General features: G+C 40.9%; 1 protein-coding gene across 6 annotated transcripts in view; it reads right to left on the reverse strand.

Annotated features, from left to right (window-relative positions):
- The window catches only part of LOC129031493 (uncharacterized), a 57,961-nt gene that overhangs the window by 28,070 nt on the left and 10,206 nt on the right, over positions 1 to 19,685 (reverse strand). Inside the window, exon 2 of one of the 6 annotated variants that reach the window (XM_063647491.1) lies at positions 13,090 to 13,246. The exons of the other annotated variants lie outside the window; for them this stretch is intronic. Coding sequence (XP_063503561.1) covers positions 13,148 to 13,246 — 99 coding nt within the window. The 3' untranslated portion in view covers positions 13,090 to 13,147. Of the gene's footprint in view, positions 1 to 13,089; positions 13,247 to 19,685 lie in introns of those variants that run through there. 6 annotated transcript variants of the gene reach the window in all.

The following is a 19,685-nucleotide window of genomic DNA, read 5'->3' on the forward strand; positions in this document are numbered from 1 at the left end:
GTATGTATATAAGCCCGCAGAAAGGAAACCAGAAGAAATAAGCTAAAACAGAAAAAGCCAAAGAAATGAACCAGAACATCAACAGTTTAGAATGAGGTTGCACAGGAGAGTATCTTTCAAAAATTTTTAATACCTATTTTACATTTGAACTTATTATACACATGCATATAAAACTGAAACACAAATTTAATGAAACAATTATTACCCTTGCAATTCACAAGCTTTATTCAAAACTTCAATTTCCTTTTATTTCTAGTCTTGGGTGTGACTCCCTAAACTGATCCAGTAATGGACTGAGATCTAAAGTTCACAAGAAAACACTAGGACATGCCTATCAGAGATTGACCTGAGCAGGAAAGATGTTGATAATATCAAAAAAAGCTAATCTCTTTTAATTTTATGGCTAAGGGAGAAAAAAATTAGAAGTTTTACTCTACAACAGAGAGTCCATTTCAAAAGTCTTAAAATACAACATCAGAAATGATGGTTTTAAGGAATGTTTTAAATTTTCTCATTATATTTTCTATTTAACCACTGTTAAGTCCCAACCCATCTGGGTGTCAGATGTGAGACTCAGTTTGATATTGAATGTTCCGTTCAAAAAACCTACCTGCTATGAGATATGCAAAGGTAAGCAAGACATGGTTCTTACCTTCAAAGAGTTTATAATCTACCAAGAAAGAAAAACACTGAAAAATGACCACAGAAGAATTACAAACAGTAATACTATGGGAACACAGAAGAGAAAAAAACTGATTTTAGCCAGAGGATGAGACATGACAAAGACTGCATGAAGAAAGAGATGGAGTTTGAACTGGGGAGGGGGCGGGGAGTGGAGACAGAGAGCAGCTGACAGAGAGACTCAGAAAGACAGAGAAGTCTGGTGAATAGTAGGATGTGGCCATTTAAAAATATCCCCCCACCACCCCATTCTATAAAATACCAGAGCTGCATTCTTAAAACTGTCATGGTTTTCAAAAACAAGGAGAGTTTGAGAAACTATCACAGCCAAGAGGAACCCTAGGGGACATAACAACTCAATGTAATGTAACCTGGGTGAGATCCTGTAACTGAAAAAGGACACTGGGGAAAACTAAGGAAATCTGAAAGAAGTATAGCTTTGATTGTTTAAAAATGGCCCCCAAATTCTTTGGCTCTCTTCTCATCAAGAGGTGGGATCTATATCTCCTTCTCTTTAACGGGGCTCTGTGACAGCTTGACCAACAGAATATGGTGGAAGTGACACTGTAACAGCTTCCAGAACCAGATCTTCAGAAACTGGAAGCTTCCACTTCCTGTCTTTTGAGACACTTGCTCTTGGAACCCAGCCGCCATGCTATGAGGAAGCTCAAAATAGCCCATGCAGAGAGACCACATGTAGGTGTTTCAGCTGACAGCCCCAGCTGAGCTCCCAGCCAACAGCCAGCATCAACCGCCAGACATGCGAGTGAATGAGCCTTTGGATGATTCCAGCCCCCAACCTTCAAGAATTCCCAGCTGAGGCCCCAGACATTGTGGAACAGAGACAAGCTGTCCTTGCTGTGCATGTTCCAAATCCCTGACTCACTAAACTGTGAGCACAATAAAATGGTTGTCGTTTTATGCCATCAAGTTTGGGGTAGTTCATTATGCAGAAGAAGATTGACTGGACCAGCAGGCAGTCTAGTTGGGCTATTGTCAGGAGCAAAAGAGGACATGGAAAAGAGTTTGAAAGAAGTGACACCTCATATCTTAAAAGTCAACCTAAGCAGTTTAATATTTCTTGTATCTATAATGGTGAGCAGTTGATGGTTGAAAGTCAAGGGAATTACATGATTGGATTAGAAAGATGATTATTAGCAGCAATGAACATGAGGGATTTCCAGCAAGCTCAAAGAAACATCTGACAAAGCTACAACAAAAATGAGTGTTGCTGTCATAACTACACCCATTTTACAAATGAAGCAGTTTAGAGGGAAAGATAATCTAGAATAATCTGTCATCTAATGTAGTAGCAAATCTCATTGGCTCTATCTTCAAAGTATATCCCGATTCCAACCAATCTCTTCTCCTACTTTCAAGTCCGGTCCAAGAAATCACTACCTCTCACCCAGACCAGTACTTATACAACTAAATTACTATCTGTAATGGACCAATACTTTTGTAAAACTTCTTGTTCAATGGGTTGAATCCACTGATCACAGGTACTGATGGCAATGTCAAATTACCGTAACCGTCTCTAAACACTATCTTAATTTCTGTACCTATCACATTATCAAAAGAAACAAACAGTTCTTTGGACAAGCACTATGTACTATTGTTTCAAACTCTCTATCAATATCAATCTTCAAAATTTGGGGGGAAAAAATAGGAATTTCTGAAATTATAAATTATTTTTTAAATACTTCCAGTAGTGTTCATTCACTATTATAAACATCTTTTTAAATTGTTTAATAAAAAATGTGAAGTATAGTAGTATATATCAAAACTGTAGCTTACAGAAAATATCCAAACACTAGGAAATGCCTACAAACATTATTGTAAGTATTTGAATAACCTAGCAAGTTTAGCAGTACTACACAGAATCACGCATCAAAACTGCCAATTTAAGAACTTACTTTGCTTCCAAACCTCATTATCTTTTGGCACACTACACATAGGCTTTTATTAAAAATATTCTACACATAGATTTATTAATATTTACTTTATTTGCAATAATGACTCATTGTTAGCAGGAGACAGGGGCCAGGAACATACACGGATAACCTGGCAACAGCCAACAAGCAAAAGTGTAACTAGTTAAATTGTGGCCACTTTCCTGCTCCTTTCTCCATTCCTGGAATAGTCAACCTTAACCTTCTACCCAGGTGTCAGTGTTTCCTGTTCTGGCTTTCAACTTGAAATCAGTAGATTCTTTAAACCAGTAACATTTCTATGTTGACTGTGGCTAGTAGCTACCTTACTGGACAATGCAAGAATAGAGAATCTTAAAAGATGCAGATTGAAAAAGAGAGGAAAAGCAACCTCAGAAAATTCCAAAACTTGGGGAAAAGAGATCAGCAAAGAATGAAGTCAGAAAGGAACAAGTAATCACTAGACGCTTCAGAAAAATTAAAACGAGAAGGCCGGGTGCGGTGGCTCATGCCTGTAATCCCAGCACTTTAGGAGGCTGAGGTGGGCAGATCACTTGAGGTCTGGAGTTTGAGACTAGCCTGGTCAACATGGCAAAACCCTGTCTCTATTAAAAATACAGAACTTAGCTAGGTGTGGTGGTGCACACCTGTAGTCCCAACTACTTGGGAGGCTGAGGCAGGAGAATCATTTGAACCTGGTAGGTGGAGGTTGCAGTGAGCTGAGATCATGTCACTGTACTCCAGCCTGGGCAACAGAAAAGACTCAGTCTCAAAAAGAAAAAGAGGGAAAAATGCCAACAGACTACATAGACTCAGATCAGGCAAGACTTGAGAATGTATTTTAAACACTTAGAAAGTAGTAATCCCTGCGAACCCTAATAGTAAGAACAAATCATACAAGATTAACCCAGTTTCCTTTTCTCGTTAAGATTCCTAAGCTGGCAGTTCAAGGGAACATACACATCTAGACTTGACAACATCTCTTATGAAATATTTGTGATCAAGATAAATAAAAAGTCAAAAGATAAAGAAAAAGAAAAAGTTTACTTGGACAGAGGCAGTGGCTCACACCTGTAATCTCAGCACTTTGGGAGGCCGAGGCAGGCGGATCACTTGAGGTCCAAGGTGGCAGGCAGATCACTTGAGGTCCAGGGTTTGAGACCAGCCTGGCCAACATGGTGAAACCCCGTCTCTACTAAAAATACAAAAGTTAGCTGGGTGTGGTGGTGCACATCTGTAATCCCAGCTACGCAGGAGGCTGAAACACGAGAATTGCTTGAACCTGGGAGGTGGAGGTTGTAATGAGTCGAGATCGTGCCACTGCACTCCAGTCTGGGCAACAGAGTAAGACTGTGTCTCCAAAAAAAAAAAAAAAGAAAAGTTAGCTTAGCAGATCTGTTAACTTAACAGGTCTATCTGTTAAGTTAACGGATCCATCTTAACAGATCTATCTTACAGATTAGACAGATCTGTTAAGTTACTACATTCAAAGGGTGCTATTTCAGAAAAACTCATACCTTCCCTAAAATGATAGAAATGGAATCCAATGCAAACTGCTATGGGCAGGACCTAGCAAACGGAAAGTTAACTTAAGGTAAATTTAAGATCCCATTGCAGTAAAGGGAATAAAAGACAAGGGTATAAGCAGACAAGGAGAGGTTGAGGAAGACAGGACCTAGCAGTACCATCTATGGAAAAAAACTGAGATTTCTGTTGGTGATCAACTCTTCAAGTAAAACCAAGCGGCCACCTGAAATATAGCGGTTTGGGCTGCATAATACAAGCATGGAAGTCAAAAAATTAGAGGAGAGAAAACCCAGTCAGGAATATTGCAATCAGCTCTAGAAACCAATTTTTAAAGACTCAATCAAACAGAAGTATGAGCAACAAGGCAGGCAGGATGGTGATGACCAGTGGAAGCTATGGAGACATTCTTAGAAAAAAGATATTAGGGGTGAATATGACAGCTCTAATCACATAAAAATACTATTATACTCTATATTCTGTATAGCTGAAAAGAACTGTGATCAAAGGATAAATAGAAGCTACATTTATTATAGGCCAAAAAACCCTCTGGCAGTCAGATTAGTCCAAAGGCAGAGTGGGCTCCTAGTAGATGTTGCATCCCCTAACTTTGTAGAATTTCAGTGAAGGCTGAGGACTCAGAGGGTATAATGCAGAGCAACTGCAGGCAATGGAGAGATGGGCTAAATAACTCTTCCCAATCTTGTGACCCTACCACTAAAAAGAGGACTCCTGAGAGGGAGACAGAGACACACACACACACACACACACACACACACACACACACACACACACACACACACACACACACACACACACACACACACACACACACACACACACACACACACACACACACACACACACACACACACACACACACACACACACACACACACACACACACACACACACACACACCCTAGTCCTGGCGTTTGGTAGGCACTTCCGAAACATGTAATGAATGGGAGCAATGTAAGATTATTATGTTCTGAAGAAGACTACAGGCTGAAGAGGCAACAGCATTGAATGTGGATTCATTTTTTAAAATGCTTCCTCAGGAAGGGGCTTATCAGAGGTATAGGCATCAAAACACTTTTTTTTTAAAGGACAGAATACTTAAGCCTATTTCTAAACTCAAGAGAAAGGGCCAATAAAGAGGACAAATTAGAGAGAACTGGAGAGAAAGGACAGAGTTGAAAAAAATAAAGAACAGGCCAGGTGCAGTGGCTCACACCTGTAATCCCAGCACTTTGGGAGGCCGAGGTGGGTGGATCGCTTGAGCTCAGAAATTCCAGACCAGCCTGGGCAACATGGCAAAACCCCATCTCTATAAAAAATACAAAAATTAGCTGGGCATGGTGGTGCATGGCTGTGGTCCCAGCTATAGGGAGGCTGATGTGGGAGAACTGCTTGAACTAGGGAGGTGGAGACTGCAGTGAACAGAGGTCATGCCACTGTACTACAGCCTGGATGACAGAGCGAGAGCCTGTCTCAAAAAAAAAAAAAAAAAAAGAGCAAGACCTTGGAAAAAGAAAGGGAAACTAGACTCAAATATCAGGCACAAGTTAAGTGCTGGAAAAAATGTTGAAGACAGATCTTCAGACATAAAAACAAAACTATGAAAAATATTCTCTTTTAAATAGTTATTCAAACATACACAAGATAGGTACCAATTTTATCACAAACATCATCTGCCATAGTTATATGATCCTCTAAATGGTATTAATTCCCACAGAACTCCTAAAACCATACACAGAAGATTCCTTTAAAACAATATAAATGTCATAGTATCAAAATTAGAAAAAGCAGAGGGCTGTCTAACAGATTTAACACTCAGGCACTAGGTACTGAGAGTTGAGCTGTACCAACCTGCTGACCGGAAAACAATGAAAAGACCCAAAGCCTCTATAGTGAAGGGCATCAGTGGATTACTTTAATAAAAGGTAGGATGTGGAGATGTTCAGGGAAGAAAGTTCTCTCATAAAACTTATTGTAGCTAGTAATATCCTAACAATAAGATCTCAAAACTAGAAGTTCAGTTAAATAACGACTTGTTCCATGCTCAAATATTTTTAAATCAAAATAGAGTAGCCAAATTATTGCTACTTACTTGAATTACTATAATATCCTTCCTGTTCCTAGTTTCACAATTACCTAAAAAATAAATAGATTCTATTAGTCTACTCAGGCTGCCATAATAAAACATCATAGATTGGGTGGCTTAAACAAAAATTTACTTTCCCACAGTTCTAGAGGCTAGAAGTCCAAGATCACGATGCCTAGTGTCAGGTTCTAGTGAGGGCCCTCTTCCTGGCTAACAGGGGCAGGCTTCTTGCTGTGTCCTCATGTGGAAAGAGATAGCAAGTTCTCTGATACCTCTTCTTACAAGCTGACTAATCCCATCAGGAAGGTCCCGCCTTCATGACCTCACCTAAATCTAATTACCCCACAAAGACCTCATCTCCGAATAGCATCACACTGAGGGTCAGGGTTTCAGCACATGAATTGGGAAGGCCACAATTCAGTCTAAAGCTCAGATGAACAGACACCATTGAAAAAGAACCTTCTTAAACCTGCTGCTCATAACTGTTCCAAAATCCAAATCTGATCAGATCCTTTTCCTCCCTAAAATCCAATAGCTAGCATATTTCAGGATAAGACCTGAATTGTTTAGGAAGCAATAAGTAGTCTTCATGACATAGCCATTACCCACCTCTCCAGCCTCATGTCACATCAATTCCCACAGGCACCCTAAGCTGCAGTTCAACTAAACTACCTGCATTCCCAGCTGGTACTATGCTCTTCTTATGCCTTCTATCTTTACAATGAAGTTTCCCTATGCTAAAATGCCCTTCCTCTACATTACCAGGCTAACTTCTACTTATTCTTCGAGTCCTCACTTAATATCTTCAAGGGTCAGAACCTTCCCTACATCCTTCTCCCTAACGCAGGTTAGGTTTCCCCCTCTGGGTCACTGCTGTACATTGTGCACACCCACATTTGCCAAGCCGTACTGTAATCACTGATTTACGTGTTCCTTTTACTAAGCCATAAATTCTCTTGAAGCCAGGAATAGCACCTTTGGTCTCAGTGTCACCAACACATAATCAACACAGAGGCTAGCACATAGTATTCAAAAAATTTCAACAAATAAAAAAGCATGAATCAATCAGATCCTAAAGGAGTAAAAAAAAAAAAAGAAGCATTTTTTTCTTCCTAACACTTCATACCTATCTTCCACATACATATTTCTAGTTAGTTATCGCTCTTGATTTGCACAAAGACTTGGTGATTATTTGATACCCAGCAAAATGGAACACAACCTAAAAACATCACTGAAAGATCAAGAACAGAGATAGAGGAAGACAATGACAGTGTTCTGCCATCATATTGGCAAATCCAAAATGAAAAAAGACTGTATCGGCCGGGTGCAGTGGCTCATGCCTGTAATCCCAGCCCTTTGGGAGGCCGAGGCGGGCAGATCACGAGGTCAGGAGATCAAGATCATCCTGGCTAACATGGTGAAACCCCATCTCTACTAAAAAATACAAAAAAATTAGCCAGGCGTGGTGGCGGGCACCTGTAGTCCCAGCTCCTTGGGAGGCTGAGGCAGGAGAATGGCATGAATCTGGGAGGCAGAGCTTGCAGTGAGCCGAGATTGTGCCACTGCACTCCAGCCTGGGGGACAGAGTGAGACTCCATCTCAAAAAAAAAAGAGTGAATCTTTTTCAGGCCGGGTGCGGTGGCTCACACCTGTAATCTCAGCACTTTGGGAGGCTGAGGTGTGTGGATCACAAGGTCAGGAGATGGAGACCTTTCTGGTCAACATGGTAAAACCCCAACTCCACTAAAAACACAAAAATTAGCTGGGCATGGTGGTGCATGCCTGTAGTCCCAGCTACTCAGGAGGCAGAGGCAGGAGAATCGCTTGAACCTGGGAGGCAGAGGTTGCAGTGAGCCAAGATCGCGCCACTGCACTCCAGCCTGGCGACAAAGCAAGACTCTATCTCAAAAATAAAATAAGTATATAAGACAAACCTTACACTCTCCCAATGTTACAGGCTAGTATACTGCCTTTTAGCATTTTTCAAAAATGCCAATGAACTGGCCAGGCACGGTGGCTCACGCCTGTAATCTCAGCTCTTTGGGAGGCCAAGGAGGGCAGATTGCTTTGAGCTTAGGAGTTTCAGACCAGCCTGGGCAACATGGTGAAACCTCGTCTCTTTAAAAAAAAAAAAAAAAAAAAAAAAGTGTGTATACACACACACACACACACACAGACACACACAAATTAGCCGGACGTGGTGGCTTGCACCTGTGGTCCCAGGTATTCAGGAGGCTGACATGGGAGGATCACTTCAGGCCAAAAAGTGGAGGTTGTGAGCCAAGATCGTGCCACTGCACTCCAGACTGGGCAACAGTCCATGCCAATGTCAATGAAAAACTGATGAGTCCTCACAAAGGAAAACTCTGTCCCATTCGGATTACAGATGGCATTTTTAGGTTTTAAATCAAAGCACCTTCCCTAGAAGAATAACTCACTTGTGCCCCCCTCATCAGAAGCGCCAATGTTATACAAAGAGTCAGTAAGACTGTGACTGGTCTTGAGGGGGAAGAGCTTTATAAACTGTAAAGTCTGCCTCAAATGCCAGTGGTCATTACTGTCTGAATTATACTTGCAGGGTCGATGGTCCTTCAGCAAAAGGGTGGCTGCATCGAGTGGCGGGAAATGACTTGATGTTTTGTCTGACTCATATTTTGCTTTTTTTTCCTCCCAAGAGAAACATGCTCCTCATGCTACATTTTCTGATGACCACACATTAACTCATCCGCCTAAATCTCTTCAATGACTAAAAAGTTCCTCGCTTCATCATTTAATAGTAGCTTGAAATTTTAATGTAAACACAAGGAATCAAATGTTTATTCCTCTTCCTCAACCTACAACACCCCAAAAACTTAAAAAAATACATTTCAGTGTAGTCTGAAGTACAGATTCTTTGACAAGACTCTACGAGACAGATTATATCCTCCCAGCCCTTAGTAGAGGTAGAAAAAAAGTGCTATAATGTGCTTTTGTCCTGTAGCTATAATTAAAGTTGAAAAAAGCCTTCAGTTCCCCCCCTAAGATATCATCAGCTCTGCATTACTCCAATCTCATCCTCATATCCGCGTTGTCTGCTGTCTTAGAAGTGCCTCCACCTATTTCCAGTTTCCCCTGAGCAACTCCTGCCTGCTTTCAACTATTCACTCACTCAAAACTTCTCATCTCTTGTCCTAAAACTTGCTGATCCCATTTCTGTATTCTCTTTCATCATTCTCCTTCCCCAAATCCTAGTGCTGTATCTATAATGACTCATGGGAAAGATCATTACAAAAAATTAAAACTTGTCAGTGGTCCATTGTGATAAATGTGGAGAATGTTTAACACAAAACAACACCTCCCTCAATTCAAACTAACAAGTATTTATTGAGTGCCTGTGGTGTGCCCCGTGGTGGTTACAAAACATCATCTTTACTGGACTTGAGCTTTGTTACAGGGGCTAGTTCATTTTCAGGTACTTCCATGCACATACAGAGAAGAGTCCCTTTGAAGTTCAGAGAGGTTTGGGCCGCTTCCACTATAGATGATTTCTGGTATCAAAAAATATTTTTTAAATGTAAAAATAGGATGACAAAAACTGTGTATGTTTTAAATATTTACAAAACATGCCAAGCAATACTATTGGGCTCGTCTCAAGACAATTACATGGTTCAATACTGAGACGCAAGTTCAAAGTTACATGATCCATGCTACCTTCTTTCAATCCTGTTGAAAATATGCAATCCTGGGCCAGGCACAGTGGTTTACGCCTGTAATCCCAGCATTTTGGGAGGCTGAGGCAGGTGGATTGCTTGAGCCCAGGAGTTCAAGACCAGCCTGGGCAACATGGTGAAACCCCGCTTCTACAAAAAAAAAAAATACAAAAATTAGCCAGATGTGGTGGTACGCACTGTAGTCTCAGCTATTCAGGAGGCTGAAGTGGGAGGATCACCTGAGCCCAGGAGGTTGAGGCTGCAGTGAGCCATGACTGTGCCACTGCAATCCAGCCTGGGTGACAGGGTAAGACCCTGACTCAAAGAAAAAAAGAAAGAAAAAGAAAATACACAATTCTGGATATTTCTGGGACTCTGTGATACAAAGGTAATGTCAAGACAATGTGAAGTCCTTGTGTGTGGTAAAGCTTGAACCAAAGGGCTCTCCTACCCATCTCCAACACCCACAGTCTCAACAATGAACACATGGTCCCCGTCCTCAAGGAAATTATAAACTAATTGGAAAAAAAAAAAAAAGAAGAAGATACCCTTCCCCCATCTTCCTCCACTATAAGGAAGAAATACTGTACCAAAGAGAGACCAGAATTGCACCCTGGATCCATCACTAAATCATTCATCATCAGCAGGTCCTCCTTAATATATTTAAACCTCAAAGGCTTTTTTCTCCCTGTAAAATAAAACAATATCATTTTCCACCCTGGCTCCTGTACAAGGTTATTAAGAGGATCATGTAAAATGCAGTGTTGCTTTGGTAAACTACAAAGCCCTCCAGAAATGCGCACCACATATAGACAAAGGTTGAATACTTAATCACAAGCAGCCTTGTCGGCACCATAAGAAATCCTAATGACATTTATAAGAATATCAATTCAGAAATTGAGATTGTTGTGTCTAGAGAATAACAGAGCAAACTTTAGGGAAGATGGGGAGAAAAGGTGAGTAGTTATGATTTGAAAATAAAGGGATTTTATGGAGCCCCAGGTAACTCTGGCACTTTTTCTGTGAATATGTGAATGCTCCTTGTAATTTTTTCTTCCTTGTTGACATAACTTCCATGAGTAACCACAAGATGACTACTCCCCAAACAAACCCATATTTATTCCCTAAGGTCCCACACTATGCCAGGCTTTTTAGTCAGTAAAAACTTAAAAAAAAAAAGTCACTTGATCTAGTGGTCTCCTCCCTCTCAACCCACTAAAACTTGGTTTCCTCCTTTAAGCTAAACTTACAAACACTACTAATGATGACTAACTTACCAACAAAATGCCCTCTTGAGCTCTTCTCTTACTGGGTTCTCAGGGCTACCTGGGAGGAGCCTTCCCTTCCTCTCTATGGTGATAGGAGCCTCTCTTCAGTGTTCCTCCTACCTCTCAGGCTGTTCCCAGACTCTTCTCTCAAGGTCCTTCTCCAAGAACTCATCCCTTGGACCAAGGGGACAGATCCACCCTCTCCCCTTTCTCTCAGGAAATTCTGATCCCCACTTGAACTTTACTGCCTCCTGCACCAGGAAGCAGAGGCTCTCATCTGTATCTAGCCCTTTCCTCTCTAAGCTATTAAATATTACTTGTTTTTCTTCTTTTTATTTTTATTTTTTGAGACACAGTCTCGCTCTGTCACCCAAGCTGGAGTGCAGTGGTGCAATCTCGGCTCACTGCAACCTCCATCTTGAGAGTTCAAGAGATTCTCCTGCCTCGGCCTCCCAAGTAGCTGGGATTACTACTGGTTATGGATTACATAACCATTACACCCTGCTAATTTTTGTATTTTTATCAAGACGGGGTTTCACCATGTTGGCCAGGCTGGTCTTGAACTCCTGACCTCAGGTCTTGAACTCCTGACCTCAGGTGATCCGCCAGCCTCAGCCTCCCAAAGTGCTGGGATTACAGGCCTGAGCCACTGCACCTGGCCTATTTTTAATTTTTTTAATAGAGACAGGGTCTTGCTATGTTGCCCAGGCTGATTTCCTACTCCTGGCCTAAAGCAATCCTCCTGCCTCGGCCTCCCAAAGTGCTAGAATTACAAGCACGAGCCAGCATGCCCCGTCTGTTTTTCTTCTGACAACCCACCAGACAGCTCTACTTGGATATCCCAAGTCCTCTCAAATACAGCCTGTCACCTTACTGCATTCCCCACACCTTCCTGTTCTGTTACGTGATTGTCAGAGGCATTTGAATCAGAGCAACTCCATCTTGAATAGGGGCTGAGTAAAATAAGGCTGAGACCTACCGGGCTGCATTCCCAGACAGTTAGGCATTCTAAGTCACAGGATGAAATAGGAGGTGGGCACAAGATGCAGGTCATAAAGACCTCACTGATAAAACAGGTTGCGGTAAAGAAGCCAGCCAAAACCCACCAAAACCAAGACAGTGACAAGACTGACCTCTGGTCGTCCTCACTGCTATGCTCCCACCAGCACCATGACAGTTAACAAATGCCACGGCAATGTCAGGAAGTTATCCTATATGGTCAAAAAGGGGAGACATCAATAATCCACCCGTTTAACAAATAATTCAGAAATAACCATAAAAATGGGCAACCAGCAGCCCTTGGGGGGCTATGCCTATGGAGGAGCCATTCTTCCTTTACTTTCTTAATAAACTTGCTTTCACTTTACTCTGTGGACTCACCTCCAATTTTTTCTTGCACGAGTCCAAGAACCCTCTCTTGGGGTCTGGATTGGGACCCCTTTCCAGTAACATGATCATCATCTACCCCCAGGTTGCCTGCAGTTATCAGATTCTCCTTTTCCTATTCTATTCCACCCTACAGATCAGATCAATCACCACATCTCATGGGCTCAGACTCCCAAACAGCCCTGAAATCTGCAATATCCTTTCCAGCCACACCACTCACCAAACAAGCTCCAGCCCCCTAATTTTTGCCCACACTTCGATTATCCCCCTAAGTGTTTCCCAAAGTGTGGAACATGTACAACTGGTGATCGCCTCACACGCTGCTAGGTGATTCTTCAACTTTTTTTCTTTTTAATGGTTGTTTTTTGTATTATATATTAAAATAAATTCTTAAGTAGCATCTCAAGACTACATTTCCACAGGCATAATTGCTTTGAACAAACTTTCATGACGTTTGAATAACCTGAGGACCTTTTGAAAAGTCTACCCCATACCCCAAGGGCCAATACATACCCCAGACCAATTAAATCACAACCTCATGAGGTTGGCACAGGCTCAGGTCTAGAAACTCCCCAGGTGCTTCCAATGCAGACAAGTTTGGGGACCAGTCCATGAAAATGAGACTGAAACAGGAATTGAAGGAAAGAAGGCTGAGCCCACCTGAAGAAAATAAAGCAAATAGTAATATATGTGGTAAACTGCTAGGCAGGGTACCCAACTCCACCCCAATTTGCCCACTTTGGCAGTGAAAGTCTGGCATCCCAGGATATCCCTCAGTCTCTGCTAAACCCGGACAGTCAGTCACCCTACTCAGATAAGGCAAAGTGTCTAAGGTTTAGGAAGCAGTGCTAGCATTTTCCAAAATGTGTTCAGCAGAATGCTATCCACCATCCCTAGGGTATTAACAGCTGTGAGGCTACAAAGAGTTCCACTGTGGAATAAATGTGGAACACCCTAGGGATATTCCAGGATAAGCGGTTAAGCTAATGGTTTTCTTCAAAGCCAATTTCTCAAAACTTTCAATTTACTATGATACTTTACATAGTCCAAGAGAAGAATATAATATCCTGCATTTTTCAAACTTATTTGAGGACCTTTTTTGGTGAAGCACCTTACATACAACTAAGGTTTCAAGAAACATTCTTGGCAGATGCTGCTCTACATATACTTCCAGACAATTTTTAGAAAATATAAATCTAATAATGTCACTTCTCCATTATCAACATTTTGCTAGAAAAAAAAAAAATTCCAATCTCCTTTGCAGGTGGTCTACTTTCCAAGCTCTCCCATCTTTTACCCCTTCCTATGCTCAAGTCCAATGTTTCTCAAACTTTCAGAAGCATTCAGATCACTGGGGGATACTGCTGCAAAGCTGATTCTGATCCAGCAGGATTTGAGGTAAGCCTGAGACTCTGTATTTCTATTGATGCCATCACTGCTGACCCAAAGACCACACGCTGAGTAGCAAGGTTCTAGCCATATTCAGTTTTAAAGGTTGCTGTCTCTACTGAAAGCCTCTGTGCCTACAAGGCCCTTTCCCTACCTGATAACATCCTACTTAACCTTGAAGACACTCAAGAACATCAGTTCCCTGAGATGACTTCCAGTGCCCTCAAACAGAATTGTACATCCCAATTTTATGTTTAGAGCTCTAATGTGGCACTTCACTCTACTGTATATTGGCTATTTCTTTTTCTGCCTCTGCCAAGCTGAGCTCTCTGACAGCCTTTCTGTCTATATTCTCAGTGCCTGGCACACAGTAGCTACTTAATAAATCTATATAGAAGGATAGAATGGCCATGAAAAGGAGATAATATGTGAACTTTGTTGAAGGAGACGTTCAGAAAATAAGGCTGTTATGCAACATCAAGTCTGTCAGTTTGGAGTTGTGTGGTTGGGGACCTTCAGCAGGAGACAGAACGAGATTCTATGCTATCATTGCATACAGTCCTGTCACAAAGGAATAGCACCACACAATTTTATACTATATAAAAATAAAATAAAATTCCCAGGTTTCTTGAAATGAAAACTAAATCCAGGTAATCTTCTGTTTAACATTTAACAGACTAAAAATCAACAGGCACAGTGGGAAATGAACCACCATTTCACCTCTAAATCTGTGTTCATCCACTTTATGGAGAATCCTTCTGACAATTCTAAGTTTAAACAAATCTTTGTGAAAAGAGTATTCCAGCAGGTTTAATGTAGTCACAGCTGTCAAAATCATGGGCAATGCATCATACTTAAGAGAGCATTTGAAAATGTGTCAATAATTATAATTACACACTTGTAGCAGATCTAATATACTTTCACCACCCTTTAACTTCAACTGATGTGAAATTAAAGCCAGTTTCTTAAAAATGCAACTCTTAGATCATAATTTAATCCTAAAGTAGATATAAAACCTGTCACACTAGAGAGATACAGTACATTTTACTCAAGAGGAGAAAAGGCCACGGCATTATAATACATCATTTTAGGTAAGGTGACCACCTTTAATGTGGAAAGGGTAAAATACATTATCAAGGTGACATAATCTTCAATATTTACTTCATCCATTTGTATTTAAAAGTTGTCTCTTCAAAATTATGCATGACCCACAGCACAGAGATAACTGCTAAAAATTTAGGATTATTTCCTACCAATCTTTTTTTTCTCTACGTCCATATATATATGTTAACTACAAATATGAAAGTGTACTGTTTTATGTTTATGTTTATGGAACTGTACTATGGAACTGTACATAATTTATATGAAGGGAATTATACTATGTTTTGAGTGTCCTGCTTTTTTCATGTAATATTTTGTGTACTCTCTACGGTCATTCATTCATTGCAACAATTTATGTATGCCTCCTATGCATAAGACAGTATACTAGGCACAGGATAAACATATACACATACACACACACACACACACACACACACACACACACACAGAGTACAAAACAGACATACCTTGTATTTACTGATAATATATATATAAGGTAGTATATGTAAGATATGGAAAATAATTAAGGCTCAAACTCGATGGAATAGCCAACAAAAGCATCTTTGAAAAGGTAACTACTTTTTTTTTTTTTTTTTTTTTATTATACTTTAGGCTCTATGGTACATGTGCGCAACGTGCAGGTAAGTTACATATGTATACATGTGCCATGCTGGTGCGCTGCACCCACCAACTTGTCATCTAGCATTAGGTATATCTCCCAATGCTATCCCTCCCCCCTCCCCCCACCCCACAACAGTCCCCGAAGTGTGATGTTCCCCTTCCTGTGTCCATGTGTTCTCATTGTTCAATTCCCACCTATGAGTGAGAATATGCGGTGTTTGGTTTTTTGTTCTTGCGATAGTTTACTGAGAATGATGATTTCCAATTTCATCCATGTCCCTACAAAGGACATGAACTCATCACTTTTTATGGCTGCGTAGTATTCCATGGTGTATATGTGCCACATTTTCTTAATCCAGTCTATCATTGTTGGACATTTGGGTTGGTTCCAAGTCTTTGCTATTGTGAATAATGCTGCAATAAACATACGTGTGCATGTGTCTTTATAGCAGCATGATTTATAGTCTTTTGGGTATATACCCAGTAATGGGATGGCTGGGTCAAATGGAATTTCTAGTTCTAGATCCCTGAGGAATCGCCACACTGACTTCCACAAGGGTTGAACTAGTTTACAGTCCCACCAACAGTGTAAAAGTGTTCCTATTTCTCCACATCCTCTCCAGTGAAAAGGTAACTACTTTTAAAATGAGATCTGTCTCTGAAAATTCATCAAAAATAGTATTTTTAGTGATTACATAAAATTCCATTCTATGAATATATATAAACCTAACCGCTGCTGTAGAACATTTACTTTTTTTTTTTTTTTTTTTTTTTTGAGACAGAGTCTCACTCTGTCGCCCAGGCTGGAATGTGGTGGTGCGATCTCGGCTCACTGCAACCTCCATCTCCCAGGTTCAAGAGATTCTCCTGCCTCAGCCTCCCGAGTAGCTGGGATTACAGGCGTGCACCAACATACTTGGCTAATTTTTATATTTTTAGTAGTGACGCGGTTTCACCATGATGGCCAGGTTGGTCTCGAATTCCTGACCTCAGGTGATCTGGCCTCCTCTGCCTCCCAAAGGGTTGGCATTACAGGCATGAGCCACCATGCCCGGCCTATAGAACAGTTAAATTGTTTCTTTTTCTTTCTTTTTTTTTTTTTTTTTTGCTACTCTACACCTAGTTGAATACATTTGTATACTTAAAGAGATTTAGGCAGGGTTCAGTGGCTCACGCCTGTAATCCCAGCACTTTGGGAGGCTGAGGCCAGCGGATCATCTGCGGTCAGGAGTTCAAGACCAGCCTGGCCAACAGGGCAAAACCCCGTCTCTACTAAAAATACAAAAATTAGCTGGGTGCTGTGGTGCATGCCTGTAATCCCACCTACTTAGGAGGCTGAGGCATGAGAATTGCTTGAACCCAGGAGGCAGAGGTTGCAGTAAGCCGAGATCACGCCACTGCACTCCAGCCTGGCAACAGAGCAAGACTCCATCTCAAGAAAAAAAAAAAAAAGAGAGAGAGAGATTTATTAGTGATTTTCCTAAAATGAGTAACTAAGGGCTCAAAAATTTTCCAGAAGAAATGCATTTATATTAACAACCCAAATTCCAAGTCTTTTAACTTGGAATCCAAATACATTGCTTGATGTTGCAGGAGCAAAATCTTTTTTTTTTTTTTTTTGAGACGGAGTCTCGCTCTGTCACCCACGTTGGAGTGCCATCTCAGCTCACTGCAACCTCCACCTCCTGGGTTCAAGAGATTCTCCTGTCTCAGCTTCCCGAGTAGCTGGGATTACAGATGTGTGCCACCATGCCCGACTGAATTTTTGTATTTTTTTTAATAGAGACGGGGTTTCACACCATGTTAGTCAGGATGGTCTCGATCTCCTGACCTCGTGATCTGCCTGCCTCGGCCTCCCAAAGTGCTGGGATTACAGGCGTGACCCACCGCGCCCTGCCTTGCAGGAGCAAATTCTAAAGAAAAAATGCGGTATGGGAAATAAACAAATTTATATATTTTTTGAGACAGGAGTCTTTGTCACCCAGGTTGTATGGGGTACAGTGGCACAATCATGGCTCACTGCAGCCGTGACCTCCCTGCTCAAGTAATCCTCCCACCTCAGCCTCCTGAGTAGCTGGCACTACAGCCGCATGCCACCACACCTTACTAATTTTTTAAAAATTTTTTGTAGAGACACGGTCTTACTATGTTGCCCAGGTTAACCTCAAACTCCTGTACTCAAGGAATCCTCTTGCCTTGGCCTCCCAAAGTGCTGTGATTACAGGTGTGATCCACTGTAATCACACTTGGACACCGCGCTTGGCCAAATTCCCATTAAATTTTGTTTACTTGGGTTTCAGTTTTTAAATAGATCTAGTTTGATAATCAGCAGGAAATCCAATCATCTTTTTAAGCAATACTGGCTAAATATCTCAAAATTTCCAAAAATTCCTATTTTACCTTCACATTACAAAATATCAAAAGCTCAAAAGATCAAATTCAAAAGATCAGTTCAAAAGATCAAAAGCTACCTCTTATGGTCTGTTCCAAAGTCATAAATAAAATTTTGCTGTTTCTTAAAAACTGTCTATCATAGCCCTACTGCTTCTTTTACAGCTATTATAAAAATAAAACTTTTTCCTTAAGTCTAAAAATCCATTGCCTCCACTCTTGATCAATAATAAAAAGCTGACTATATGAGTTTCCTGGTCACTAAATGCCTACTTATCACTCACCATATTTTTTTTTTTTAAAAAAAAGGTAATCAGCCATATAAGCTCTGCTTTTAACGTAAAGCACACACCAGACATAGTGCTTTAAAACAATCAAAGTAAAGCTGTGGTTAGCAAGGCTTCCAAAGCCCAGAGTTCTTTATAGACACAAACTTACACAGGAAAAAAAAAAAAATCATAAAGCTCCATTTACTGGAAGGACCAAAAAAGAGGGAGACTGAGAGAATCAACAAATTACTAAACTTCAGAAATAACTAAGCCTGTGCCCTTCTTAACAAATGAGGAAAGGAAAGCACCACAAAGACAAAGGTTAAGGAAACGACTTTCTCAGGCCACACAATTGGTTTACACCAGAGAACAGACTAGCATTTGAGTCTTACAGGTCATCCTCTCATTATCACCATACCACATTGCTTCACAAATACAAAGCAAAAACCCAATTCATGGCACAGCCTATACTGAAATTTAAAATGCAAATATCCCTTGATTCAGCAATTCCAATCCTTGGTATTTATCTCCAGATACACAGGAGATAGATGATTGATAGACAGATAGATAGACAGACAGACAGATAAGCAGGGCGCAGTGGCTCACGCCTGTAATCCCAGCACTTTGGGAGGCCGAGGAGGGCAGATCACCTGAGGTCGGGAGTTGGAGACCAGCCTGGCCAACATGGAGAAACCCTGTCTCCACTTAAAAATACAAAATTAGCCAGGCATGGTGGCACATGCCTGTAATCCCAGCTACTCGGGAGGCTGAGGCAGGAGAATCACTTGAACCCGGGAGGCGGAGGTTGCAGTGAGCCGAGATCGTGCCACTGCACTCCAGCCTTGGCAAAAAGAGGGAAACTCCATCTCAAAAAAAAAAAAAAGAAAGAAAGAAAAAAGATAGATAGATAGATAGATAGATAGATAGATAGATAGATAGACAGATAGATAGGTAGATTTATTTCTGCAGGCGTGGGGATATATTTCAAGACCCCCAGTGAATGCCTGAAACCTCAGGTAGTACTGAACTCTATCTATGGACAGTCCCTGAATTAAAACAGTTTCACTGTACACCCTTCCTGTACTTCAAATCTTGTATTGTGCACACATATTCCTGTCATAATATGACTAGTATCAAAAACATAGAACAACATAATAAAATTATTTTATTTCTAGGAAAAAATGTACAGGAACTCATATTACTGTGCACATGTAATGAAATAAAGCTATCTAGGAACGAAAAACAAAAACACCAATTTGAATTAAACCAAAAATGTCAGAGTTGTATGGCCCCAAAAGGAGACAAGTCTCTATGAGAACAAAAGAAAT

The sequence above is a fragment of the Pongo pygmaeus genome, chromosome 11 (assembly GCF_028885625.2).
Source record: "Pongo pygmaeus isolate AG05252 chromosome 11, NHGRI_mPonPyg2-v2.0_pri, whole genome shotgun sequence".
In the NCBI taxonomy this organism is placed as follows: Eukaryota; Metazoa; Chordata; class Mammalia; order Primates; family Hominidae; genus Pongo; species Pongo pygmaeus.